At 42.7% G+C, this 20,341-nt stretch overlaps 1 protein-coding gene across 3 annotated transcripts in view; it reads left to right on the top strand.

Annotated features, from left to right (window-relative positions):
- Positions 1-5,880: 5,880 nt before the first annotated feature.
- ANKS6 (ankyrin repeat and sterile alpha motif domain containing 6) overlaps positions 5,881-20,341 on the top strand; it is a 46,332-nt gene continuing 31,871 nt past the window's right edge. For all 3 annotated transcript variants that reach the window (XR_008235277.1, XR_008235278.1, XM_052787821.1), the window contains exons 1-4: positions 5,881-6,289; positions 10,594-11,093; positions 15,800-15,844; positions 19,457-19,661. Coding sequence is in view for 1 of the 3 variants with exons in the window: in XM_052787821.1 (XP_052643781.1) it covers positions 5,931-6,289; positions 10,594-11,093; positions 15,800-15,844; positions 19,457-19,661 (1,109 nt within the window). In the remaining 2 variants the exon portion in view is untranslated. The remainder of the gene's footprint in view (positions 6,290-10,593; positions 11,094-15,799; positions 15,845-19,456; positions 19,662-20,341) is intronic.

Here is a 20,341-nt window from a genome sequence, read left to right as displayed (position 1 = left end):
AGTTTGGACAAGATGTAAAGAATGTGAAGTCAAAGGCACTTTTTCTTAAACCTTTTTAAAAGTTTGTGGGGTTAAATTAAGATGGGAAGACTGAAAATTCAGAGCTGAAATACTTAGAGTATAAAGACTTTCGCTCTGAATGTAAAAATAAGCCCCAGAGAAAAAAAAATTACGGGTAATAAGGCAAATTAGTTTCCTGCTATGCATAAAGCTTGTAGCAGTGTTTTCATGGAAAAGTTCTAAGCAATTATGGGTTTGTTGGGGGGGGGGGGTGTCAGGTTTAATAACAATGGAAGTTAAAACAATTGGTTTGGGGATTTTTTTAAAGATCAATAAGAATGTTTAGTGAGCTATAAACTCAGTTGCATCAAGAGTTTCAGTCAGAAATAAGTAGAGTAACTGGACAAGTCATATAAAACCTATAATTACTTATCTAGGAAGATCTGTTGTGCCCTCATTTGTCAAAATTAAAACAGAAGATCAGTGGAATAATTCATACATTTGAAGAGTTTATTTTAAAAAAGTGAAATTGTATTTTTTCACCAAAAAAAGAAGAAACAAAATATTAACTAAACCTTCAAAAAAACAATAAGAGAAGACTAAACACAACAATATGCAGTTGTCCATAAGAACTTGCATTATAGTGAATGTAATAGCTGAAATTAAGAACGTATCTGTTGCTCACTGAAATATGCATTTGAATTGCAGGCAATATTTAGTTTTGCTAAAATACATGAGCTTATTGAAGGAATTGGTCTACAGACAAAGAAAACTTAAAGTGGTAAGTTAAGATGAACTATTTTAAATATGTATTATTATTAAAAGTTATTCTTATTTTGTAGTGATAACCTACACATTACAGAAAAAAATAGAGGTATTAAATTTTGCAAAAGCTTTAAAATTTACCTCATCCAATATTTTCTTTTTTTTTTTTTGTTAGATCTGTATTTTCAGTCAAAATGAAACAAAATTCTGAAATGGAAATGGGATGTGGAGAAGTATCAGCTGATAGAAACTGCATTTTTAATAAACCCAAAGTTCAAATAGCTTCCTAAATTCGTACTTTCAGGGGAAAAGAAAGTACCAAATAACGTGTTCCAGAATAATGTTCCTCGTTTTAGTAACAACCAACGCTTACGTATTCTAAAAAAAAAATGGAAAAGGATTATCAGAGGAACACGATGTACAAAAACATTGCAGATAGATAGGGAATTTGTTCAAGGAAAAGAAGATTCAGCCAAGTTATAAAACATACCCGCTGGAGGTAGCTTTAGACCTACGGGTCATTTTTCGCCATCACTTTAACTGGGCATAAACCAGCATTGCCCTGCAAAGAAACAGCCCCCCCCCAAATCCCACCTTGGCTGCTCTTTCTCTCCTTTGGCAGCACAAGTGCACCTGTATTTTTTAAGTATTATTCTTCAGCCCATTGTCCTACCAGTGCCAAGGATTTTTTTATTAATGTATTTGTGTTGAAAGCGTCTTTATTTGAGACAGCTGCGTAGCACAAGCAAAACACGAAACGGGCTGCACCCCGCTTTCCCAGCTGCAGGTCTGTGCCGGAGGGTGGGTGTTGAGGACCTCGGTGCTTCAGCGGGGACCCTGTTTTCCAGGGCAGGCTTTGGGTCAAGAGCGAAGCTGGGCGCATAGCGCGGAGGAAGAGCGTCTCAGGAATTTAGATGAGAGGAAGAACAGTGGATAGAGAGGCCTAAAAATAAAATAGATTAAAAACACAGACTTGATGAGTGAGATAGAAACTGTCAGCTATTTCAGGGATCTTCTATCAGACTGATAAACGCTCTGTAATTCTCATACTGACACGCCAATAAAAACGGGCGGCATTCAGTGGATTACTTGGGGAAGACCTAACCTGTACCAGTTTGCAGATCTCTGTAGTACATGTATATGCATATGTACGTACGTATGTCTACATACATATACGTACACGTACAAAATACCTTGTTCAAAAGGTCATATGCAAGCCAGGTTCGCTTAAAGGGGGGAAGTATATGCACGCCAAAGGCATCAATCGGTATATTTGCTTGCTATAGGTATGTACTGTTGATATATAAATGTTGTCCTTAGCTAAATAGCAAGCATGAACTGCAGGCAATAGGAGAGATATTGTATGTAAAGGAAGCCATGGCTAGCAAGCTTAACTGTCAAAAACTATCGGAACAAAACCGCGGTTCGGTACATGGAATATGGTATGACGTGACGTGTTACCGAAGGTCGTTACATTGGAAAGCTGACTGATTTTTTCGTACATTCTTGTGAGGACACAGTGAGTTAAAATACTGAGTTGCAAATAATTTTTGAAAGTTTGGTCAAAATTATGGCATATTCTGAAACATATAAATGAAGTAAATTCCTCGCAAAGTTATAGCAGCCGGTTATAGTAGATAAAGTGGAGACCTGCTATATACACCATGATTAAAATTCTCAACCAAGAACTCAAGGGGATATTACGTGGTGGAATTAATCTTAGTCATCCTATACTGTAGGCCCTTACCACCATTTTTTTTCAGTAATTTTTTCAAGGTTATTTCTGTTTCTGTGCCTGAAAGGACCAAAGTTAACATACATCGAGTCTAATGATACTGGAAAAGCATCTGTTTTTCTATGATGGTATTTCTAATGTATGTGTCTGCCTTTTCATTAAGGCAGAGATACGAGTCTTCACACAAAACACATGCTAAAATTTTCAGTTCTCTTTTTCTCAGAAGTACAACTACCTTGTGATTCACATCACTAAGCTTTTACAGTAGAAAATAAGCCTTCTACTCCTTGAATTGCCATGAAAATAATGCCATCATATTTGGGGATTAGAGATGCCATCATCCCCAGACCTTCATAATGAAGATTATGACTGAGTCAGCCATCTCTAGTTTCCTGGATTTTTTTTGGAACAGATTGCTTGACTACTTGCATTTTTCCCTTCCTGAGATGCCTTTGATTGTGATGGTAATTTTAGTTTTCCATATTATGTGATTCTGAATTCTATGAGGTAGAAATTTGCTCGTGTGTTATGGTATAAGGTTATGTCCAAATGTGTTACATCCTGTTACTACTGTAGAAGCAACAGAATTTTTTGTCGTGTTGCCTGGCCCATTTGTAGGTCTACATCACTGCACATTTGCCATATTATACTTACTTTACTTGCTCTACAGGTGCATCACATACCCTAATGGTTTCCTAGCCTTTGTTTTGCAAATGATGAGTTCTGTCTCTTGCAGAATGATGGCTCTAAGTCTATCTCCTTTATGTTGCCTTGTATTACGAGTAGCTTTTCTAAAGCTTACATTGGCCCATTTATCTCCCTGCTGGTGTTTTGATATCATTTGCAGTGGAGACTTCTGTTAGAAAAGTTTCACAAATGTTGACCTCACGCTTACTCTTGCCATACCTGATCTTTTTTTTTGGTGAGCCTGTTGTGTTCCTTGCACTTTTCTCGTCTCCTTTAGTCTAAAGTCATTTTTTTCATTCATCAGGTTTTTCTCTGTCATTTTAAGTTATTTTAACCTCAGAGCAATCCAACACTGACCTATACAAATTAGCACATTGGTGACGTGAAGGAATTTCTCATCAAAAGCAAGGCATTTTTCACTGACTGGACAAACCAGATGCAGTTTGGACAAACCTTCTGAACAACTAATGCACAATCTGCACTTGAGAATCTTAGTTTTGTTTTCTCTTGTATTACCTTCCAACCTAAGCTTTCTCCATCATCTTACCCTAATGAACAGTTTGAAAGGCTTAGGTTGTTCTTTCCTTGGTCAAGAAATCAAGTCCTGTATTTTCCAGGGAGCTTGGTACTGCATCACCATGAGAATATTCTATAGCACTTTATTCGTTTCAGAAGAGATCTGATTATTTTTCCCTTGCCTCATGATATTTTGATTCTCAATCAGTGGCAGAAATCACTGAGTGATTGTATCTGTATAAATGCCTAGGATGCTGACTGAAGATAGTAATGACCATCAGATGACAGCAGCAGAATTTTAGCACAAGTAATTTCCTCTCTCATTTTGTAAACCCCAGCAAATATTTCCTCTTGCTTACTTAGGAGTCTCTTAAAATAAGAGTTGCATCTTTTGCTGTTACGTTCCTAATTACATTCATGATATCTTTGTCTGGAGTTTCAAACCATTAGTAGAATTTGATACCATAATCATCAGCTACGTGACATAAATTTGTACAATCAACATGTTCAGTAGCTTATCTCAAAGATAAACTGGAGTGATGCTGTCACTAATCTGACTAGATCCGTGCATGCACTTTGATGTGGTAAGTATGACCCAGTTTTCTTTAATCATGAATAATATATTGCATTAATCACTCTTGCCATTCCCTTCTTCCAAGCTCTGAAATCTTGCACAGTCCAGTCCAGCTTTATTGATAGTGGCAAGCTCCTCATCCTATTGTAACTTAAGAATGGTTGTACTGGCTAGACCAAAAGTCTACCTAGCCATGTATTTTGCCTCTGATGATGGCCACTATAAGCACCTTTATGGTTAAGGAAATTATTTATCATAAGTGTATATGTTAAATATTTACATATTTTACATGAGTTAACACATGGTATCTATACTGGAGGAAGCATCGCTGAATATTTACCCTGTCTAGGAATTTGTCCTATTCTTTCTGTAATGATAAATTTGCAAAGGTGCAAGTAATTTTTTTTTTTTCTTCGCTGTGAACAGTATTTTACCAGAGGCCTGGTTCAAGTGGCCATAAACACAGCCAGTGCTTGTTTGCTGGAGTCTTTCTCCAAGTGTAACTTGTTTGGCCCTTTGCCATGATGGTCTGGCAATCTGGATTTGCGAGTGGATCAAAGGCAGAAAGCCATATAACTTGGAGGATATGGAAGCCACTGCCTAAAATTGGGGGATGGCTTCATTTTAGTGGCATTTGGTGGTTTCGCTACACTCCCCATAACCTCTCCTAGTCCTCTCGTTCCCAAGCCCTCTACTGCTGTAAGAAGTGCCATGTTCTGACATTGAAATCACTGATTTTAATAAAGAACGACCTGCCCAAACTTACAGAGACACAACACAATTGACTGGTCAACTGCAGTTCAAGAGTTATTTCATCAGTGCTTTTTTTTTTCCCCCTCACTTTGTAAATCAATATAACCTGGAAAAAATGTCAGGTTACGTGGGAGGCTCAAGCTAGTGAGAAGATACTTAGAAACGCCACAAGAAATCACAATTTTATGCTCAAACTCTTTAAACCGAAAGCCTGACGGATTGGTGCTATCAGAGGGTGGGAAATTTGTTTCTTTGGGGAACGGCTCGACTGTGAATATTGTACTTCAGTGAAAGAAGAGACTGGTTTTGAGCTGAAGGGAAAACGAAGTAGGAAGGTGCAAGTAAAGGCTGAAGCATCCTGTAAGCGGAGCGGGGCTGACAGAGAGGGACCGCGCCCGGCTGTAGAAGTCGCGTTAAGAAGCAGGAGAAAAGGGTTGTTCTGTCGGGTGAGCGCGAATAAGCCCCACAGCGAAGGCTTGCCGCGATGACCCCAGGCCGAAACGCCCGTAAGGCGGAGGAGACCTTTCTTTGGAAGGGACTCGGTAACGGTAGTAGGAACGGGGTGTGCAAAACGGCTGCGGCCCAGGTGCGAGCGGATGACAGAAAACACCTGGGGAAAGAAAGCGGCAGGAGCCGCGGTGACCCGGGCAACGGCTGGGGCAGGGCAAGGACGGAGCGGCCCGGCGGGGACCGGCTCCCAGGCCGGGAAGCCCCTTGCCGGCTCCGAAGGAGCGCGGCCCAGCCCGGCTGCCCCTCCCCGCCGTGCGAGAGAGCGGCCGGAGCGCTGCGGCCGTCCTCGGCCGGCCTCCTCCCGCCAGCCGAGTCCCCTCCTCCTCCTCCCCGCCGCCTTCCCGGCGGTGGCGGGCGGCCGAGCCGCTCGGGTACTCGCCGGCTCTGCCCATGGGGGAGTGCGGGGTGCCCCCCCAGGTCCAGCTCTTCCTCCGCGCCTGCGAGCAGGGCGACTGCGAAACCGCCCGCCGCCTTTTGGGGCTGCCCGGCACCACCACGGCCGACCCGGCGGTTCCCTCCTCCTGCGGTACCGAGGAGGGGGCGGCGGCGGAGCCCCGCGGCGAAGCGTCCGCCCCGCCGGCTACCGCCGCCGCCGTAGCCGTGGATTGCACCGACGAGGCCGGCAACACGGGGCTGCAGTTCGCCGCGGCGGGGGGACACGAGCAGCTGGTGCGGTTCCTGCTGCGGAAGGGAGCTTCGGTACAGAGCACGAACCACTACGGATGGAGCCCTCTCATGCAGGCGGCCAGGTAGGGGAGGGATCGGGGAGAGAGGGGAGTCTCCGGCCGCCATCCCGCTTCGCCGCGGGGCACCGGCCTACTCAGCGGCCGGGCGCCGGCGGCAGCCCCGGGGCGGGGAAGGGAGGGCCGCCGAGGCTGCGCCTCGGCGGCCCTCCCTTCCCCGCCCCGGGGCTGCCGCCGGCGCTTGGCCCTCAAAATCCCGCTCCCCGGGCCGGGGGAGGGCGCCCGGGAGCGCCGGGGGGGTTCCAGGCGGGTCAGCGTGTGTGTGAGGGCGAGAGAGCGGCCAGGCGCCATGTTGTAGGCCGCGGCCGCTCGTCCCCGGTTACCCCGGGGAGCGGGATGCCGGTGGTCACCTGTTAGCGTCCCCGGCGGTGGGTGAGGAGGGGCTGTCGGGTGTAAATTTGCATCAGTATTGCACCGGGGAGTTAGGTTTTCCCTTTCCGTGTAAAGGATGCGGTGATTGAAGCCGTGCATGCTGTTTCTTGGGTAAAGCCGGTGCGGAATCGCAGTCGAGAGGTAACCTGAGCACGAAAACGCTGCTCTCCTCTTTCCTTCTGTGGAAATAAGATACGTGCACACCCTTATTTTGTGTTCTGTCACTTTTTTTTTGGTGTGTCTGTGTCTACCTACCTGTTGAAAACTCACCTCTGACATAAAACATACCGAGGCAAACAAATAATTAATTTCACTTGCCTTTTCCTAAGTGGCTCGCGGGAGGATGTGGAAAATCATTGCTGAGGGTTTTAATGACAAAACTGGGTTGTTTTCTGCATCGATGATTCCGTGCTTCGTGTAACCCGCTGCTGGGTTGTGGGAGGTCCCTGTATTGCTAATGCTGGTGCTTATCTTGACGTATACAGGTACCCCGTGGGTTTACAGATGCGTTTTCCACGGTTGGAGGCTAGTGCTTTCCCATAGTAATGGAGTGCTTAATTGAGAAATGTTTTTGGTTTTGGTTTTTTATTTTTTGTTTCATAATAGATTAAAAATGCTTGGAAGAAAAGAGTCTGTTTCAAAGTCAACATTTCTCTTTTCAATTAAAGCCCATAGAAAGTTCCCAAAGAATGAGTCACACAGCTGGTTTCCCAGCAAGAACAAGGAAGACAAGGTTCAACAATTTTTTTTTATTTTATGAAGGTTAAAAAAAAAAAAGGGAAAAAAGTTGCAGAAACATTTTTAGGTTTTTTTTCCCCTTAATGAAAACCGTACGCTCATTCTCTAAAAACAGTAAACTCAAATCACTATAACCCTCTCACTGTTTTAAAGAAATGACTTGTTGCCATTTGAAAAGTACTGTAGATATCTTTGAGACCTGTGGAGAAAGCATAAAGTGGAAGAGCATTTTTCTTTTTTTCTTCTTAATGGATAACCAAAAAGGAAGCAGTGTTTGTACAAACGTAGGTTTGAACTATGTACATGTTTAATTTTCTGGCTGTGGTTAGTCCTGTTGAAATTGGACAGGGGATAGCATATATGCATAAAATTAATCATGTGTACAGGGTTTGCGGTCCCTACTGAAGTGACGCAGTGAAGGCTACCAGGATAGACCTAGGGACTAGACAGGCCCTGGAGGCTTCCGTCTGCAATTATGTACTTTCTGAAGGGAACATAGGGAGTTTTGGTCTCGTATCTGCTGTTGGTGGTTAGTAGCATTCTTCGGGATTTCCTCAACTAACACTTGCTTTGCTGCAGTGTACAAAGGCTGCTTTCAGGATCAAAGTTTGTGTTAAATGCTGCACAAGCATATAGTAATGCATGATATCTGCAACAAGAGCACAGAGTACACATCTTGTCAATGTATTATGTTTATTAAAATGTGGGATTACTCGGCTGGGGAACGGTAAAGGGTTTCTACCTTCTCACGGTTAGCTAGCTGGTTGGGTGTACGGCTTGCATGATTGTGCTTTGCTTACTGATAAACTACCAGAGCCTCTGGTAGTCAAGTGATATCAGAGCTGGGTTACTGGTGAAACTGGTGTCAGAGTTCAGTAGTCTGACAAAGTTCTTTTCGATGTTCCACCCAAGGAGGGTTTAATGCTTTAATACCAAGTTTCCTTATTGGAAGATATTTGATGTTACACAGGATTCTAATTTAGCCTAGTGCTACAGCAGTCTCCTGAAATCATAACACAAGCCTAACGTAGCAGCTGCAATGCACAATTGAACCACAAGACAAGCAGCATGCCCATTACTGGTCCCTGTATGCTCGCTGTCACGATGCTGGGCGTCCCCAGTTGCCCGGGAGGAATATGTGGCTGGGAGCCAGCTCAAGCCCCTTGCTCTCTTCAAAATTTGTTTCTCGTTGGTTGCTCAGTTTTGGTGCTCTGTGTTGGGCTGAGCTTCCCCCATGCTGGTCTGGCTGACTCAGGAGGATAGTACTTACTATTGATCGTTTTAGGGAAGACCATTCATGCAGCCAGTTGTCCCGCTCTGCTGATAGAGCCATTTCTCTAAAACAAAGGCCACCCTCTGGTTCCCTTTGTGTTGAGAGAAGTTTAGCTTACTTTACAACGGCTGTGGCCACTGCCTATGTTCTTCTCTGAGCTTCATGGGCACATGCCTGTCTTCCCTGAGCCTTCTTCCATTGTGGGGGTTTGGGGTTGATTGATCATTCACAACTGGAAAGCCAGAGATGATGCAAATACAAAAGATTGGCTATCCAGTTCATAAAAAGGTTTGGGGTGGTTTTTTTTGGGGGGGGGGGGGGCGGGGGGTTAAGCATTGACTCTTCGCAGTTTTTACTCTACTTGCTCAATAGTAATGAGGTTACTTAATTAAGATCTCTGCAAATAAACTGGATTTGATTCTTGAATGTGATACAGGCATGGAAATAAGAGGATGAAAGTGACTCTCTGGTTTATGGAAGGTACATGTTGATATCATGCAGCTGAAAATGACTCTAACATTGCTGCTTTGACCAGAACATCCTCTTCAAGAGGTGCTTGGTTTATGGGCATGGTCACTGGTACATGTGGAATGGTTTAGTTTATAGTCCTCAGCTGTTGATTGCTGCCCTCCAGTAAGGTGATCATTGTCACATTCAGTGATGTGTGCATGATCCCACATAGTGTATTAGTCAATAGGCCAATTTAGTAAAAAAGTGTTCTGTCTTCAGATGTCTTGGCTTTGTGTGGCAAGGTTTTGGTAGCGAGGGGGGGGGTTACAGGGGTGGCTTCTGTGAGAAGCTGCTAGAAGCTTCCCCTGTGTCCGACAGAGCCAATGCCAGCTGGCTCCAAGACAGACCCGCTGCCAGCCAAGGCCGAGCCAATCAGCGATAGTGGTAGCACCTCTGTGATGACATATTTAAGAAGGAAAAAAAGTTGCTGGGACATACAGAAATGGCAGCTGGAGAGCGGAGTGAGAACATGTGAAACAGCCCTGCAGCCCCCCAGGTCAGTGAAGAAGGAGGGGGAGGAGGTGCTCCACATTCCCCTGCAGCCCGTGGGGAAGACCATGGTGAGGCAGGCTGTCCCCCTGCAGCCCAGGGAGGTCCACAGAGGCACAGATCTCCACCTGCAGCCCGGGGAGGACCCCATGCCGGAGGAGGTGGGTGATCCCATGGGAAGCCCGCGCTGGAGCAGGCTCCTGGCAGGACCTGCAGATCTGTGGAGAGAGGAGCCCACACTGGAGCAGGTTTTCTGGCAGGACTTGTGACCCTGCGGAGGACCCACGCTGGAGCAGTGTGCTCCTGAAGGACTGCATGCCGTGGAAGGGACCCATGCTGGAGCAGTTTGTGAAGAACTGCAGCCTGTGGGAAGGACCCATGTTGGAGAGGTTTGTGGAGGACTGTTTGCCGTGGGTGGGACCCCACGCTGGAGCAGGGGAAGAGTGTGATGAGCCCTGCCCCTGAGGAGGATGAAGCGGCAGAGATAACGTGTGATGAACTGACCGTAAACCCCATTCCCCGTCCCCCTGCGCGGCTTGGGGAGGGGGCTCGGTAGAGAATCTGGGAGTGAAGTTGTGCCTGGGAAGAAGGGAGGGGTGGAGGGAAGGTGTTCTGAGATTTGGTTTTATTTCTCATTACCCTACTCTGGTTGATTGGTAATAAATTGAGTTAATTTTCCCCAAGCTGAGCCTGTTTTGCCCATGATGGTAATTGGTGAGTGCTCTCTCCTGTCCTTATCTTGACCCATGATCCCTTTGTTATATTTTCTCTCCCCTGTCCAGCTGAGGAGGGGGGAGTGATAGAATGGCTTTGGCGGGCACCTGGCATCCAGCCAGAGTCAACCCGCCACATCAGAGTATGTCAGTTTTCTTTGAGAAGCTTCTGCCATCCAAGGTGTTAATTCTCCTCCTTATCTCTTTTTCTCAAGGTTCGGACATCTAAGTGTGGCTCACATCTTGCTGGAGAATGGTGCTGATCTCAATGCACAGAATAAATTAGGAGCCAGTGTCCTCACAATGGCCTCCAGAGGCGGCCACGTCAGCATGGTGAAATTATTGCTGGAATCTGGAGCTTTTGTGGACAATTATGACCATTTTAGCACAAGTGTGCTCAACAGCAGCAGAGACGACCTTCCCGATATCACTCCACTAATGGCAGCTGCTCAGCATGGACATGAGGCAGTGGTACATCTGTTATTAGACTGGGGAGCTGATTGCAATTACACTGTGAAGACTATGGGCTGGAGTCCTTTAATGCTGGCAGCTGTTAGTGGAAAGGTGAGCTTGGCACAGCAGCTCATGGAGAAAGGTGCCAATCCCGATCACCTGAATGTGCTACATAAAACACCTTTTGAAATCTCTGTTGGCTTCAAACACAAAGACATGAAGGACTACCTGGAATCTCTCACAACGATCAGACCCCAGGCAGGTATGGAGTGTTAGTTTTTTTTGTTTTGCGTTCTTGAAGTTTTGATGCATATGTACAAATTGAAGGGGTTATTTCGTATGTGCATGATGTTCTTTATAATTTGTACCTAGACTCTTTTGAAAATGTTGGAGTAGGTACACCTACCTCGGGTGAGGCAGGAATGCCCAACTTGAGCAGACTACCTCTGCGTTAGCATGATGAGATTCCTGTCTGTCGTGGTTTAACCCCAGCCAGCAACTAAGCACCATGCAGCCGCTCACTCACTCCCCCCCACCCAGTGGGATGGGGGAGAAAATCAGGAAAAGAAGCAAAACTCGTGGGTTGGTTAAGAACGGTTTAATAGAACAGAAGAGAAGAAACTAATAATGATAACACTAATAAAATGACAACAGTAATAATGAAAGGATTGGAATGTACAAATGATGCACAGTGCAATTGCTCACCACCCGCCGACCGACACCCAGCCAGTCCCCCAAGCGGCGATTCCCCGCCCCCACTTCCCAGTTCCTATACCAGATGGGATGTCACATGGTATGGAATACACTGTTGGCCACTTTGGGTCAGGTGCCCTGGCTGTGTCCCCTCCCAACTTCTTGTGCCCCTCCAGCTTTCTCACTGGCTGGGCATGAGAAGCTGAAAAATCTTGACTTTAGTCTAAACACTACTGAGCAACAACTGAAAACATCAGTGTTATCCACATTCTTGGCATACTGAACTCAAAATGTAGCACTGTACCAGCTACTAGGAAGACAGTTAACTCTATCCCAGCTGAAACCAGGACACTGTCCTGCAATAACAATCGTGAAACATTTTGAAATGTTTTAATATTTTAAATATTTTTTGCTTTTAAAACACATGATCCAGGTACTCATTTAGATAGAAAATTACAAAGGCCTACTTGAAATGGCACTAAAGAAGGAACATAAAAAACAGAATAGGATATCAAAGAACGGATATTGCAGACTCAAAGAAAACCTAAAAGATTTAAAATCTGGAAAACCTGCCTTGTAAGGAGAGACTGAAGAAGTTCAATCTGTCTAGTTGCATGAGGAGGTGGTTAAGAGGTGTGATTAATAAAGTGTCCATGTTAAGGACAGGAAGTCCAATACTGGAGGGCCTTTTTATATGGCAGCCAAAGAAAAAACCTGTGAGTTTAAAGTTAGAAGAATTTGAATGGGAAATAAGACACTATGTTTTGCAGTGAAGCTTAGACTTGGAGAGACTTAGTAGAGGTGTGCAATCTCATAACAGTTGCAATCAAGGTTAAATGCCTTTCTAAAACTCATCATCGAATTGTCTTCACTGGGTGTTGCATACAAGGCCTGTGACATGCAGAAAACCAGATGAGGTTAACCTAACAGTTTCTTCTACCACTGTCTGAATATATGAAACCTCCTCAATGTCCTTTGGTAGTGGGCTGTGTATTCTAAGAAAACCAATTATTAATGTGGATGAATAACAAGTTGGCATGTCCCCTACTTTTCTGTTCCTTGAAGGAGAAGGGAATACTGAATTAACTTCAGGACCTCATGAAATTTATAAGCAACCTCCTCCCTTCAGACGTGAATATGCCTGCTTGTGCACACACACACTGCTTGTGTGTGTACAAAACTAGATCAAAATAACATTATTTCAATGCAAATCTCAATTAAAATGAATTTAAGAAATGCTGCTTTTATGGTTTTTCATTTTACCCACTACTGCATTCGTCATGTGTGCTGAATGAGATAAGAACTGATAAAGAAACATTTTGTGACTGTGTAATTAAAGAATGTGCGGTGGTCATGTAGCTTTAGCCATGGGCGTGGAAGGATATAAGAAATCCAGGATTTTGTAGAGAGCGCTAGTGTCTTGTACTAGGGGATCTGAAGGCTTGGGAAGCTGTGAGCAAACTTAGACTAAAACGTTTTTCCTTCAGTATTAACCAGTGTATCCAGTACCATATACTCAACTGAAAGGACAGAAAAGTATATTATGTGTCTTTACCAGTAATTATCCAAGTTTTTTTTTTTAATTACTAAGCAAATTTGTATTCTGTTGACAGGTTTTTTTGTATGTGATTTCCTAGGATTTTTGCTTTTATTGAAGATAAAGGTTAAAACCTACTTGCTGTCATCTGTCAGTTTGATAATGAATTTAGTTTTTAAAAATTTTTTACTTACTGTGGATATCTCTCCCTGATATCTTTCCAAATTAGCTTTTCTTTCTAGCTGGTTCTATAAAATAATATGAATGTCTTATGTTAGTTTTGTTAAAGTACTGTGGATTTGCTGCTCTTTCCTTCTCCAGAAGTTTGTTTATGCTAACAGAAATGCATTACATCTGTTCCTGAAATCAGTTTGGTTTGGACATTGTGTTGGACTTTTGAATGTCAATTCAATTTTAGAGATTGAGACCTTACTCTGTATGTGGTTGTTTGGGGACACTTGTCAAGGTGTTTGTGCTTTATGATGCAGACCAGTGCTGGATGGTGCTCAGCAAGAGGGTTTGGAAGAGCTGCATCTGGATTTTTCAGCTTTGGAGTACTTGCTATGAAAGCTAAGGATGTGGCTAGCCCTAGAAATAACTTTTTCCAGGTGCTACCAGCCATAGTGGCAGAAAGCCTGTAGGGTAGGATAGTGCACTTTAAGCTCTGTGCCACTTGTGATACCCAAATAGGCTTATTTAAATCTTACCTAATTATGTCTGTATTACACTGCCATGTGGACATGTCTGCAGTCCCCAAAATTGTTAATTTTTATTTACATTTAGTGTCATTTCTGTAGGTCAAGCTTCCATTGTACTTTAAGAAGCAAGGACAAAAATCTGACATTTGTTTCTGCTTCAGAGGTGTTAACTTAGTCAGATGTTGACTCATAGGTTAAGTTGGAGCTAGGGCTTTTATACAGCCGTACTACCAGACAGAACTGGCTGATTGTAGACATTTGCTCATGACCCGTCTCTTAGGAGTAGACATCAGTTGGTTACAGTACACAGAGAATCAGACATCTGTGGGATTCACTAGTGCAGCGCTTTATACCTTGCCCGTATATTTGCACATACAGAATGTATGTCCAGGCAGAGTTGGCCTCATGAGTCTTGAAAGTCTTCTGTAGTCATATGACTTAAAGTATTGAAGAAGTCTGTTTAAGCTAGGAGAGTGGACTTGCTTTAAAGCACAAGTGTTTCTGTCACCTCTGCTGAGGGGGAGTTCCCATCAGCAGAAGGGTAGTAACTAATTGGGGCAGAGAGGGGGGTAAAAATCTTAAGCTTCCACGCAGATTTCTGCATTGGTTTTTAACCACAGCTTCAGTCTCCTCCTAGCACTGAGTCTTGTATATCCTGGGAAGAAACAACATCCTTTCCTTCATACAGAAGGCAGCAGAAAAGGAACTTGTCTTCTGATCTATTGCCATACATAGGGCGAATTCCCTCTCAAAAGAAAGCAACTCAGTTTTCAAGGCTGTTTTCAGTAGCAAATTCAGAACTACCTGAAATGGCCTGCGTGTTGCCTGTGTTCTGTCCCTGTCCTTGCTTCGGCTTACCCAGACGGCAGTCCTTACTTCTGGCATCTCTTTGTGGTCTCCTGTCCCTGAGGTTGCCTCTCTTCCAGGCTTTTTGCGTGCCAAGTACGGAGTCTGGTCCTTTCCTAAACTAGTCTTTTGAAATCTGTTTTCCAATAGTGAGCTCATACACAGTTCTTTCTATAAAAGCAGTTTCTGAACCAGGAGAAAATGTAGGACCCACTACTCTCTTTCCCGGTCTTAAAATAAGAGTTTATCATGTATTTTTGGGCTTCCCAGCAATTGCTTTTGTTCAGCATTTTCAAATTACTTCCTTTGGAGTCAAACTATGAGCATTAACCTTTTCCGTATTACCATAAAAATGGTAGAATTGGGCTGAGGAAATCTCTCAATGACTCATTGTTTTCCTTAAAATCTTTTTACCCCATTGATTCTGTAGTGTCAGTAATGCTTTGGAAGATGGAGGAGGATAAATTTTTCTGACTTCAGTGGAAGGTGCAAAATATGTCACTATTTTTTTTCCTCATCATACATAGTGTCAGCAGTGTCAAAGCACTTTGAAGGCATGTTGAAGGAATGACCCTTCACTCAAAATATTAAAACTTGTAATAATTACAGTTCTTATTATGGCGATGGTGATCTAGGAGCTGAAGGGTATCTTTTAATGCACAAATAGCAAGCTGTGTAGTTAAATAATCGCTATTATTTTTGTGACCTTCACAAATTAACCTGGCAATATTGAAGAGAAAATAAAAATGGGATAGCTTGTAAAACTCCTTTTGAGTCACCTTTCAAAATAATCCTGTACTATTTGAGTGTTTGCTGTTGTACAGAGGATTACACCAGACCACAGAACCATGCTGTGGTTCTTTAATTGATATTTTAGTCTTCCAGGCAGGAAACACAGAAGTTTCCAAATACAATTTCCTGATGGAGAATGGAAATTGAAAGGCAAAAGCCTGTACTGGTGCTTTAGTATAGTTTGTACTTTAGCTTTGCACAGAGAACCATACAGGCGAGTCATTCTTCCCAAAGGGAGTAAAAAGGTTATGAGTGCTTTCTTTCTTCTTATTAAATGTATGTCTAAACACATGTTTTATAGTACCTTTACGTAAATTTTTTAATAGTTTTTGCTATAAAAATTTTACTAGAAATTTTTGCTTTTTTAATGATTGCTAATAGAAATATTTATATTTCTTCCAGATACAGAAAAGAGGCAACCTGATGTCTTTCATGCTTTGAAATTGGGTAAGTACTGACAGGATTCTTCCACCATGTCTGGCTCTTGTAACTTCAGGGCTCTTGTAACTTCAGACCATCTTTGCTAACTTGGGAAACCGAGACATGTTCTGTTTTTACATGCGACTTTGGTTTTTTCCTTATTTTTCTTTTAATCTTAAAAATACATTTATTTCTGTAGCTTATGTTTGTTTTTCTTCACTTTCCAATATGAGAAAATCTTTATGAACTCCTGGTTGTGGCTTTCATGCCAAAATGGTGTGAGATAGTTCCAGTTATTCCAAGACCATGCTACCTTTAATATGAATTTTTTTTTTCCTTTCTCATAAACTTGAAGTATGAAAACAAAAGTGCTAATCGATGTAAAAACCATGCTAATTGATGTAAAAAACATGCTGGCCTCTATTCCGTATGAGCATTGTCATTGCTTGTTAAAGTTGCTTCAGGAAAAGAATAAGTGTCTCACATCTTGCCTGTTCTCTCATGAGCAAGAGTGACTTTCATGAGCACACAACTGGTAAAACCGTTCCGTGGAAAGAGCCAGTGCTATCCTGTTGATTTAAATTTGATCCAGGCTCTGATAGGTTGCACGCCTGGTGGATGGCAAGCTACTTTCTGTTTACCTATTTTCCTGGATCTTCCAGCATAGGAAAAAGTGCTGAGATGAAGGGTTTGGCCTGAGGCTTGCTATCCGATGGCTTTGGCATGGGAAACAAGACTGTTAACTTTCTGCTGAGGTTCCCGATAACGTCGCAGGTCAGAATACTATGTGCTGTTTGCAATCTCTTTGACAGGTTAGAGAGATTCAGTATTTGAACCTTACCTCATTCCTGCTCTTATAGTTGGTATTTTGCCGTTTAAATGTTTTCAGCTATTTGATAGCACTTTTAGCCTATTGCCAGCAGTCCTAGGTTTATAGACAGTCAGAAAAAAACCCAGTCACTCAGTAGTAAAGAAAAGTTACTAATAGATCTGTTTAATATTTTTCTTCAAGTATTGGAAGATGTCATTCCCATGTGAGATTAAATCTTATGTGCAGTGAAGTCATGAGAGGTGTCCCTTGAGACCTAAGATGGGTCTCTTCTCCAGTCAGCCTGCCCTTACATGGGACCAAGATGCCCCACACAATGAGGAAACACTGGTAATACAGCCTTGCGTGTGCAGTGGACCTAATAATCTTTACTGGTGCTGTGCTTTCTACATATGTGGTATAGAAAATCTGATCATAGCATACTGAAAGCCGGCTTTACCCCTCCTGATTGTGATATGTGCATACAGAACAAGTAAGCTTTAGAGTTGAGCACAACTACCTCTCATTCCAGCTTTTTTGTCCATGTACCTGCTCCTGACTGTAACATAATCATGAAGCCTTTGGTATGGTTTACCTTCTTGCTTTCAACAGGGAGCTGCAACCTGAAGAGAGCTCTGAGTTAGCAACTTTCAGGGTTTCTTATGGATTTTTAGATCTTTTATTATTATTATTATTTGTGAGTGATTTTTGTGAAGGAAAATGCCATTTTTTCTGAATATCTGTCCAAATGGATTTCAGCAATGCATCTTTAAATCAACAGTTATCTTCCAAGTTTTATTGTTGCTGCATTCCTATTGAAAAGTTAGAAGTGTTTTTTAAATGGTGAAGCCTGGCCTTAGCTTTCAGATCTCATCCTGGGTTTGGTACAACAGTTTAACAGTTGCTTTTCAATTAACCATTGTAAGTCACCCTCTCAGGAAGTTTATGGCTTTTCAGGCTACCAGAACTGGAAATGGGCAGATGTAATAGTGGAGAAGAAGGAGGTGACAGGTAGCCATTTAATCTTTCTCTTAAATGTCAACTCTTCACATGTAAGCTACCAAAACCTCTTCTTGGAAAAGCCTCAGGTCTGTTAGATTTTAGAGAGTTCAGCTGCCTTTATTGTACCCCTGTGACTTTTAGTTTGAGATTGAAAAACGTTAGTGCTGGGCTGGAAGGAGTCTTAGGGCGGGGAGCCAAATCAATACTGGTCAGCATACTCCTTTTGGTTTTTTTTCTGAAATACTTGGCTACGGATGGCAGCACTGTTAAAAAAAAAAAAAGCTCACTAAGTTAAGAAGCGTCCAGGCTAGAGTTCAAAGTCAATTCTGGAGTCACTGTAGGTTCCAGGGTTTCTGTTTAACAAAGTCTGTGATGCGGGTCTGTGTTCAGAAAGTCACCTGCTGTCTTCTCCTAAACTGGGACATAAAAAAAGTAGTTCTGTGCTTTTGTGTCTTTCCCATTCCAAGAAATTAGCCGAGTGGCATGGGTGGGTATTAGTTTCAGTGCATGCATTTAAGTGCCTGCAGGGTTTGTCTAGGATTCTGACTGGCTTTCCAAGTAAAATGTTCATGCCTGTGATTGAGTTGAAGGCAGCCCATGTCACGAAGCAGTTTACCATCTGAAGGTTTTTTTAAAGGTGAGAATTTTTCCATTTGCATGGCAGTTGATGATTTGCTGCTTCTTGCCTCTGTTCCTACGGTGGTACATATTCGGTCACAGAGATCTTTTTTTCCTTTTAACTTCTTCCCTTCTTTTGCCTGCCATATGTTATTAAAAAAAGTAAGGGAGGTGGGTGAGCTTAAGCTCTCTGCTTAAGATAATCCTGACTACCTCATATGTTTTTAAAAAGTGCTTGCTCCTACTTTTATTAAGATTTAGAAAAAAACGCACAACCTGGTTAAAATATGCTCAGTAGCATATTTTATACTGCTTTTCGTAATCTAGACAAGAACTCCGTTACTACCAGCCTCTTTATGTGGAAGCTTGAACACTAGGTTCACTTTTAAAGAACTAGAAAGATGACAGGAATAACACGTTACTCTTGAGCAAGGAGTAGGGAATTTTTGCACTGGAGATTTAGTTTAAATATTGGAGGCAGAATTAAAAAAAAAAACTTTCTGAATATAAGAAAGTTGAGCACTGGAATAGATTAATTCCTTGAGAGGTTGAGGAATTTTATCAATAGAGGGGTTTGGAATCAGTGAACCACCTTTGTAAGAGGAGTTATGTGTCAGTATGACGTATGGTGGTGTTCTACCTGCTTAAGGCAAGGGATGGCCTCTACCACCTTTCAGAGTGCCTTTTTACCCACTCTCTTTGATTATAAAATTGTTGCTTTCTGGGATTTCAGCCTATGGAAATGGAACAGGGATCTTCACCCTGCTGAAGGACAAATCGTGTCTCAGCATCATCGGTTTTCCTTGCATGACATCATCTTATGACAATTTAATAGAAATATTCCCTACTTGTGTCTTCGTATGTGGAATGCACTGCAGTTTATACAGCCTTTATAGCTTAGTTGTTCATTTCAGAAAATTATTCTTGTAATGGGATTGTACTGTAAGTGTAGAGGTAGGGAAAATGAGGGAAAACAGTGCCTTGTGCTTATGCCACAATTCATGTAGCCTGGGAAAACGTACTGATTAACTAAAAGACCAACGATGAGTACAAATATTTAGCTTTAGTGTTGCAGTTGCTCTAGTACTTTATATTTCTGGTTTAATGCCACTAAACGTAGACCAATGTCAGCAAATCAAAATACATATTAATTCAGTGGCTAAGCAGTTCTCTCTTGCTCACGTAGATTATGTTTTATCACTGTTTTGCAGGAAACTTTCAGCTGGTTAAAGAGATCATTGATGAAGACCCAAGCCAGGTCAATATTACCAACGTTGATGGCGCGTCTCCGTTAATGATTGCAGCTGTAACTGGACAGCTGCCCCTTGTTCAGCTCCTTGTTGAGAAAAATGCCGATATTGACAAACAGGATAATGTTCATGGCTGGACAGCGCTAATGCAGGCCACATACCACGGGTAAGACATATGCTGTCTTTGGGTCTAGCAGTAAAGAAGTTTCATTCTTCTTACATGCCAATATAAAAAAATCTTTTTGATACTGACTCTGGAAGCAGAGGGGTCTTAGAAGAAACTGAGAGACTTGTGACCTCAGTTTCCATGACTCTTGCACTGTCCTCTGCTTTTCAGAGCAGACCTGAATGCCATTTGGATTTCAGAATGAGTGGCACATTTGGGAACTTGAATCTTGCTCAGTAAGTGCTGTGAACATAGTGCTCCAGGCAGGCATTAGGAGCTTTGGTGCAGATTTCAACTTCCATCCTTTGATGTTTTTTAGTGTTTTGTAAGATAGTATCACCGCCTGCCAGGGTTGTAGGCTTACGTCAAGTTGTGAAACTTCAAGGCAACCACCCTTCTATGCACCATCTTTTCCAGTCTTAAAACTATACTTATGTTCCCCTATTCAGCCTTTAGTTTTCATGGAGCTTTCTGAAACACGCCCACTGGAGAACGGATTGTCATTTTCTCTAAAGCTACTTTATAAATGCAGGTCGCCACTTAAGAGTCAAACCCCAGAAACTGGCCTGATACTTCACATGTGATCTGTCATATACTTGGCATTGTCTGAATACAGGATATTCAGTTTAGGAAGGTGAACTTTTCTCCGTTGTTGTAGACGAGGCCCTCAGCAAGGTGAA

The sequence above is a fragment of the Harpia harpyja genome, chromosome 5, assembly GCF_026419915.1.
Source record: "Harpia harpyja isolate bHarHar1 chromosome 5, bHarHar1 primary haplotype, whole genome shotgun sequence".
Lineage (NCBI taxonomy): Eukaryota > Metazoa > Chordata > Aves > Accipitriformes > Accipitridae > Harpia > Harpia harpyja.
Note: the sequence above shows the minus strand (reverse complement) of the source record. Positions and strands in the feature narration are given on the sequence as shown.